The following is an 8,965-nucleotide window of genomic DNA, read 5'->3' as shown; positions in this document are numbered from 1 at the left end:
GAGAGGTACGTGGGAAGTACAGACAACAAAGATGAACCCTTTTGCACATATAGTACGACGTGGTCAGTGAAGGCAAACACGGATATATGGGTGGATAGATGGGTGGACAGGCTGAACTATTAGCTATGTCTGTGAAGTGGGGAGTGCACCCAAGAACATGGATAGGGTTGGCAGACAGTGGTCCTATAACTATATGTTTATGATCTGAATGTATATGTATAATGGAGCTGACAAGGGGCAAGGTTGTAGTCACTGCTTGGTCACAGCCAGCTACCCAGAGGGACTGAGTAGTTGAACCTGTGGGCTCGGGACCATAGTTGCAGAGGACATCAAGCTCAATTGGCATAACATACTACACAAAATATTGTTTCACCTCCTACTTTGGCGAGTAGCAACTGGGATCTTAAAAGCTTGCAAGTTGCCATCTAGATGCAACAATGGGTCTCTCCTCATCCAAAGCAAAGAAGAATGAAGAAAACCAAAAATTTATGGAAACAAGCATTCTTAGCGACTGGTACACCATCTGATCTGCAGCCTATTCAACTATGAGACCAGAAGAACCAGATGGTGCCTGGCTACTACTGTCAAACACTTGGAAGAGAATCTATGTAGGAGATCCTGAATAGACAGGGAGAACAATGTGGAACAAAACTCAAAATCATTTGGGAAAAAAAATGGGGGGGGGACCAGGTTTGCTGGCCTGATGGAGCCTGGTGGAACCACCGAGACTATGGCCCCTAGCTGCCCTTCAGGTCTGGAATTGAACACACGCTTGTGGCTTCCAGCCAAACAATGGACAGGCATATGAGTTGAATATTTACCTGAGGTAAGTACACTCCTTGGAGAGAGCAAGCATGGGAGAAAGAAGGGCTGCTTATGCAAAGGGAGACAGCTCAGGGGGCAGGAATGCATGGAGGAATGAACACAGGGAAGAGGTAACTGTCGGGAGGAAGTAGGAGGGGAGATGTTGCATTGTGGTAAACTGTGGTCAATGTCATGAGACAAAGTGTATGTGAACTACTGTATGGAAAGTGTATATGCTCTATAAATTTTCACCCAAATCACAATAAAAAGAAAAAACAAAAAACATGAGCATTTCAGTCTGGCTGAAGCCAGACTGGTTTGGAACTATGATATATTGAAGTTGATATGGGCTTGATCAAGATAGGCTATGAATGCTAAATTACTCTAGAAGCTGTAAAGAATCATTGAAACCTTTAAGCTAAAGACAACATGGTAGCCATGCATGCATTCATTCCTTTTAAAAATAGGTATTGAACACCCACTATATGCTTGGTGCTAGAGATACAGTGGTGTACAAGACACATGTGATCCCTACATACAGTCTAGTAGGGAAAATACATGTTAAACAAACGCTATTTGTGATAAAGGCTTCAGAGAAGATGTAGAGATACTGGAATGACCTAACTTAGTCTGGAGCTCTTGTGGCGTAGTGCCTAAGGCACTTGACTACTAACCAAAAGGTTCAAACCCACCAGCCACTCTGCGGAAGGAAGACTGGGCAATGTACTTCTATAAAGATTTACCACCTCGGAAACCCAAAGGGGGTTGCTATGAGTTGGAGTCAAGTCAATGGCAGTGAGTTTGGTTTTTGGTTTAACCTAGTCTGGGGATTCAGGGGCTTCTCTGAGAAATGATGTTTAAATTGACACCAGAAGAATGAGTAGACATTAATGGGGAAAGGGTCTGTGTTGGGGAAAGGGGAGAATGAGTGTGGAGAAGAACATTCTAGGCAGAGGAAACTGTGTACAAAGGCCCCTGAGGCTGAGGTGTGTGGGGAAAAGCAAGCATAGATGGCAGAAATGGGCTGGAATCCACGCAGTGAAAGAGAGTGTGTGAAAGCAGAGGCTGTAGTGGTAAGCACACACACACAAAAAAAAAAAAAACCCACAAAACAAAATCACTGCCATGGAGTTGGAGCCAACTCATAGCGACACCTCCTTGGGTTTCTGAGGCAGTATCACTACAGAAGTAGATGCCCATTCTTCCTTCAGAAGAGTGGCTGATGAGTTTAAACCGCCAGCTTTCTGGTTAGCAGTCAAATGTCTTAGGCACTACACTGCCAGAGCTCCAGTAGTGATAAGCAGGGGCTGGATAATGTGGGGCAGTGTAGACCATATTAAGGAAACTGGGCTATGTCATAAGAGCTTTGGAATCTTTAAAGATGGGGCTTTGTTTAGAGCAGATGGGAGGGAAGTTCACGTTTTGTTTCGATTCTTACCCAGGACACCAACATGGAGAGATGCCTCATTCCTTGTTATCTCATTCAATACATGTTTACTTAGCACCCTGTAAAGCTCTAGGCACTGTGGTACACTGGGGATACAGAGGCATTCTCTTGCCTCATGAAGCCTACGGTTTAGAAAGGGGGATGGCATTTAATAAATAATTACACTAGTACTTATGATAGTGTCATGAAGGCAGAGGGTAGTGTACAAGGGAAGGGAGAATAATGAGCAGCTGACCCTTCTTTACCTGCGTTCTGTCCTCTCACCTACTTTAAGCTTTGACCCTTTGCTGCCTCACCTAAGAGTGAAAGAGAAAAATTTTCTTATGCTGTTTTCTCAGGTCTCACACATCTTGGGAATTGGACATAGTTTCTTCTGTTTCTGATATAAAATAATCTCTAAGACATAAGGTCAAGCAAATAAATAAAAAGGCAACATTGTGTAGACCTTTGTGGGATGTTACCATTTATATATTTTTTAAAAATGAAGAAAGATATGCATCGCCCGTCTCTGGAAGGAAACAGAGGAATCTGGCTACAGTGACTAAATACATTATTTAAAAACAACAACAAATTTCTTGGGTGTGGCAAGAGAGAGAGGGAGGAGAAGAAGGAGGGATGTTATTGATAACATCTCCTACCATCCTGCCACCCCTCCCAAGTGGGTGTCTCACACCCATCTCCACCCTTCATGGGCCCCCAGCCTACTGGGCAGGCTCATTGCAAAAGAAAGGTAAATGAAAGAAGTGAGAACCATTGCTGATTAATTAGAAAATGAGTACATGCTGTATCCTGTTAAGAAGGGATGTTCCAAATTGTCTAGGGATGGGGGCTAGGGGGACAGATATCGAATCACAACTCCCTGAGCAGAACTTCCTTTCACCATTCTTTGAAAACACTGGTTAGATCTTCCCCTGTCAGAGAAGAGCAAGGGGGAACGAACGTCTGCAGGTTTCAGAGCCAATGAAGAGTTTAATGACATCTAGAGACGCACAACAGTAGACAGCTTCTGTCAGGAAGGAAACGAGCTAACACTTAACAAGCTGGGGCTCTTCACCAAGCACTGGCTTGGAAGCTTTATGGATATTATCCCATTAAAAATTAAAAGAAAATATAAGGGAGGCATTCCTGCTATTTTACAGATGAGAACACCAAATCATAGTGGGTTAGGTAACTTGCCTAAAGTCATAGTTCATGGTGGAGCCAGGTCTCACACCCAGATCTGCTGGGCTCCAAAGCCCATTGTTTCTGTTACATCTTGTTGTAGGGTAGCAGTACCAAGGGGGAGATTCCTGAACCATGTGGGAAGTTACACTAAATTGTTTTATGTCCCTTCTAAATAATCTCATTTGATGATACTATGAGGCAAAATGAAGTTTCAGAGACCAAAGTTCAGCTCCTCCAGTTTTCTCTGTAGAATCCAGGGCCCAGCTATCAATCAGGGTTGTTGTTGTTGTTGTTGTTAAGTGCCGTCGAGTCGTTTCCGACTCATAGCGACCCCATGCACAGCAGAACGAAACACTGCCCGATCCCGTGCCAGCCCCACAATCCCTGCTATACTTGAGCCCATCATCGCAGCCACCGTATCAATCCATCTCCTTGAAGGCCTCCCCCTCTTTCGTCGACCCTCCATCCTACCAAGCATGACATCCTTCTCCAGGGAATGGTCCCTTCTTACAACATGACCAAAATAGGTGAGACGAAGTCTGGCCATTCTTCCTTCCAAGGAGCATTCCGGCTGCACTTCCTCCAGGACAGATATGTTAGTTCTTTTAACAGTCCATGGTACTTTCAGCATTCTCTGCCAGCATCACAACTCAAAAGCATCAACTCTTCTTCGGTCTTCCTTATTCATTGTCCAGCTCTCACATGCATACCAGGCGATTGGAAATATCATGGCTTGTGTCAGGCACACCTTAGTCCTCAATGAGATATCCTTGCTCCTCAGCACTTGAAACAGTTCCTTCACAGTTGACTTTCCCAATGCTACACATCGTCTAATGTCCTGACTGCTGCTTCCGTTGGCATCGATTGTAGAACCAAGCAACGTGAATTCGTTGACAACCTCAATCTTCTCTCCATTTATTGTGATGCTGCTCATTGGTCCAGTTGTGAGGATTTTTGTTTTCTTTATGTTGAGATGTAAACCATATTGCAGACTGTATTCTTCAACCTTCATCAGTAGGTGCCTTAAGTCATCCTCACTTTCAGCAAGCAAAGTTGTATCATCTGCATATCTCAGGTTGTTAACGATTCTTCCTCCAATCCTGATACCACGTTTTTCTTCATATAGTCCAGCTTCTTGGATTATTTGCTCAGCATATAGATTGAATAAGTGTGGAGACAGAATACAACCCTGACGCACTCCCTTCTTGATTTTAAACCATGTAGTGTCCCCTTGTTCTGTTCGAACGACAGCCTCCTGGTCAAGGTACAGATTCCTCATGAGTACAATCAAGTGCTCGGGGATTCCCATTCTTCTCAATGTTGTCCATAATTTGTCATGATCCACACAATCAAATGCCTTTGCATAATCAATAAAACACAAGTAAACATCTTTCTGGTATTCCCTGCCTTGAGCCAAGATCCATCTGACAACAGCTATGATATCCCTTGTTCTACATCCTCTTCTGAATCCGGCTTGAACCTCTGGAAGTTCTCTATCAATATACTGCTGTAAACGTTTCTGAATTATCTTCAGTAAGATCTTACTTGCATGTGATATTCATGATATTGTTCTATAATTTCTACATTCTGTGGGATCACCTTTCTTTGGAATGGGCACAAATATGGATCTCTTCCAGTCGGTTGGCCAGGTAACTGTCTTCCAAATCTCTTGGCATAACTGAGTGAGTGCCTCCAATGGGGCATCTGTTTGATGAAATATCTCAATCGGTATGCCATCAATTCCCGGAGCCTTGTTCTTCGCCAGTTCTTTCATTGCAGCTTTGACTTCTTCCTTCATTACCATTGGTTCTAGATCATATGCCACTTCCTGAAATGGATGAAGATTGATCAGTTCTTTTTGGTACAGTGACTCTGTGTATTCCTGCCATCAATCAGGGTGGGGAAGTTCAAAACAGAATCACTAGGGCTAGGCACTCTGCTGCCCCGAGCAGAGGCAGCGTTCTTTTCTAGTTGTTGTGGAGTTGATTCCAACTTAGGGCAACCCCAGGTGTGTCAGAGCAGAACTGTGCTCCATAGGATTGTCGGTGACTGATTTTTCAGAAGTAGATCACCAGGCCTTTCTTCCAAAGTGCCTCTGGGTGGACTCAAACTGCCAATCTTTTGGTTAGTAGCCAAGTGTGTTAACTGTTTGTACCACCCTCAAACTCCAAAATTCTCATAGGAAAATAAGCAAGCAATGAGCAAGATCTGCCACAGTGGGGCCCAAGAGTCTGATACCTATCATCACCAGAGCTCTTGAGCAAAGCAGCCTTTGATGTAGCAATGCTGAAATATTGCCAGGGTGTACACATTGAGGGTGAGGGATGGGGTCACACACCAGGGAGCTATGGGAGAGGACCAGAATAGGAGCTGGATGTATGTGCTTGGTCCAGAGGCCTTCCTATGAAAAGGAGCATAGAGTATAGATTTGGCTTTCAAAAATCATCAAGGAGGCCCTTCCCTGGTCTCTGCTGAATCTGGGGCCCAGCATCCTGAGTAAAGGGTATGAGGTTGTAGAAGGGAGTGGGATTGGCATTTAAAACTTCTGTTGTTTTCCAGGTCTCTCCCTCAGGGTCTCTGGGCCCCCTTTCTGTCCCTCCTGTCCACAGCACCATATCTGGAACAGGTAAGCTTTAAAACACAAGAATTCCTTGGAATAATGAGATATTAGATCCACCCATGAAGTGAGGATGGAAATTTTGGCTTTGTCTGACTAGTAAGTCAATATTCATTCAGTGTACTTCAAAGGATATAAAAATCTGTGCTGGGAAAAAAAAAAGGGTTCTGTGATCAAGTACGTTTGAGCAATGTTAAGTAAGCAAAGTTTAAACAAATGCTTGTTTGTTTGTTTTGTTTTAATTGCAGCATTTGTCAGCACACAGGTGCATTGTACATTTCTAAATGAGCTATATGGAAGGCTGAAGGAAGGCAGTCTTCCAAATCAATGTTACACAGAACTCTTATTTTTTTTAAAGTGTCTATAGCATTTCATAGTACTGGAGGGTTGGCTATATGTCTGGGTATGCCAAGGACAGTCTCAGTGCCTGTTTCTTGTCCTGATATAATTACCAATATCACCCCCTTCTACTCTTCAAAATGTCGTAGTTTGGGCAATAAAATACACATAACCCTATCCAGGAAACGAAGCTCCCTGGGTGCTGCAAACAATTTGCACTCACCTACTAACAAAAAGGTTGGTGGTTCGAATCCATCCAGCATTATAGCAGAAGAAAGGCTTGGTGGTCTTCCAAAAGGCCACAGCCTTGAAAACTCTGTGGTATGTAGTTCTACTCTGCACACATAGGGTCACCATGAGTTGGAATCAACTTGATAGCAGTGGGTTTTTGGGGATCCATGGAATATTGGGAATTCCCAACACAAGAATTCAGTTTAATCCAAATCAGCCATTTTATAGAGGAAGAAAATGAGTTTCAGAAAGGTGAAGTAAGTTGCCACAGGCCATAGAGTTGCTTAGTGATTACCTGGGACCTGAACTCAGGTATCCTCACTCCTAGTTCAGAGCTCTTCCTAGGAGACCATATGCCTTTCCTCTGTGGAGATGGAAAAACTAGAGAGGCTGACACTTATCTTTCTTTCTTCCTCTCTTCATTTTCTAGGATTCTTGTTTCCTTTTTCCCTCTCACTTCTTAGTCTGGGGCTGCATATGCCCAGCCCAGGGTGTGTCCTGGAGTAGGATGATCTTGGCATGTATCCTTCTTGTGTTTGGCAAGTCTTGGACTTGCAGAACCAGCTGCACCACTGTCTAGGGCCTGGGCTGCAAAGGGTATTGTGATGAGAGCCCCTGGGTGCAGGTGTTGATATTAATATGGTAGGAGGTAGGCAGATGAGTAGGGGAGAAGGAGAGAAGTGAGATCTCTTTGGAAATATACCAGGAGATTCATGTGTCTGCAGGGCAATGTCACAAGGTCCCAGGACTGAGCAGCATTATTTTCCCCTTGTTTTTGCCTCTCCTTGTCCTCAGTCACGTCATCCTGTTCCCCGGGGAACAACAGCAGGCCTTCGTCTCCTGGCTCAGGACTCCATGCCAGCAGCGCCACTGCATCTCAAAATAACTCAAAGGCAGCAGTGAATTCCTCCTCCAGCTTTAATTCTTCAGGGTAAGATTGTGTGTATATGTGGTTGGGGAGGGGTGTGCAGTGGCCATCCCAGCAGGGCCAAGGGGCATGTGAGAAGCTGGGTCAATATTTTGGGAAAGAGAGTTTGTCACAGGGATGGGGGATTTAGATGAGAAGCTTTAGCCAGTGAGCAGTCCTGGCAAAGAACTGATATCGACAAAGCCAAAATTTCCATCCTCACTTCACGGGTGGAAATTTCCAAATAATCCTGTCAGAAAGGGCCTGTCCTTCACTGGGCTTAGAAGGGTTCCACTTCATGCCAGAAACCCAGTTCTCCAGGATGTTCTGAAACGAGCCTACAGCTTAAGCACAAAGACAACGGACACAGTGAGAGGAAGGGAGCCTGCTCTTTCCCCTACTCCTACCTGGATGCAGCTGGGAAAGCAGCTCCTGTGCATTGGCTCATGAACCAACAAATCTACTCTAAAAACTGTTCTCAGAGCTGATGCTCTAAGAGCATCTGCCGATTCAGAGAAAAACAGAGATTTCAAAGTAAGGAGGTAGGTTAAAGCCTTGAGCTTATCAGGGGGGATGAATCACTTGTCCAAACCAAGGCAGTAGAGCAAGGCAGCCAGCTCTTTCTGGCCAATTGTTGCATAGCCCAAGAAATTGGAGCTCTTCACCCACCCCCCACCAAAAAAAGGGGGAAATCGTGTCATATACATCAGTAGCTTTTAAAAATTTTTAAGTTGAGATTTAATTGACACACAATAATTGACCTATAATATACCTCATTTTAAGGTGTATAATTCAGTGGATTTTAATATATTTACAAAGTTATACAACTATCACCACTCTAATTTCAGCACATTTTCATTACCCCAAAAAGAAACTCCATACCCATCTAGTCACTCCTCATTCTCACCTTCTTTCATCACATTAATCACTTTTTGATTGACATTTCTTCCTTCCTTCCAGATCTTGGTACCGATGGAATCATCCCACCTACCTCCACTGAGACCAAAAATTTTCTCCTACTCCACCTGGCCCTGTATTCCCCACTGGAAGGGAAGGGAGTCATGCCTTCTATATATGGACAGATTGCTTTAAGAAGAGTTGGGAAGAATCCCCACTACCAATGAGCCCACTCTTGCTTTCTTCAGGAATGAGGGCCTCCCAAGATCCAAACTGTGATTGAACCTTGTTCTGACTCTTAATGCTCTTGAAATATATATCCCCTCCTAGGAGTTTGCCATTTTCACCTTCCTTGCCTATGCCCTTGTCTTCTAGTTCTAAGTATTTTAGACAGCTTCACTGTGGCAATAACCTTTCAGAGAAAGGACTTCTTGGCCATTATTCTCCAACTCATCTATGGGCTTCTGGGGACAACCTCTTGTTAAGTGTGTCAAACTACCAGAAGGGGAGATTATGGTTTTGACTCTGAATTTAGCCACAATCCCTGAACTGATTCCAA

The 8,965-nt window shown here is 44.1% G+C and overlaps 1 protein-coding gene across 1 annotated transcript in view; it reads left to right on the top strand.

Annotated features, from left to right (window-relative positions):
* Positions 1-8,509, top strand: part of POU2F3 (POU class 2 homeobox 3) — a 116,180-nt gene extending 107,671 nt beyond the window's left edge. The window contains exons 11-13 of the mRNA XM_007936423.2: positions 5,975-6,041; positions 7,398-7,533; positions 8,470-8,509. Of these exons, the coding sequence (XP_007934614.2) occupies positions 5,975-6,041; positions 7,398-7,533; positions 8,470-8,509 (243 nt within the window). The remainder of the gene's footprint in view (positions 1-5,974; positions 6,042-7,397; positions 7,534-8,469) is intronic.
* Positions 8,510-8,965: the final 456 nt, after the last annotated feature.

This window comes from Orycteropus afer, unplaced genomic scaffold, assembly GCF_000298275.1.
Source record: "Orycteropus afer afer isolate SDZICR_OR568_19922 unplaced genomic scaffold, OryAfe1.0 scaffold00036, whole genome shotgun sequence".
In the NCBI taxonomy this organism is placed as follows: domain Eukaryota; kingdom Metazoa; phylum Chordata; class Mammalia; order Tubulidentata; family Orycteropodidae; genus Orycteropus; species Orycteropus afer.
The sequence above is the reverse complement of the archived record's forward strand: the minus strand, read 5'-3'. Positions and strand labels throughout refer to the sequence as shown.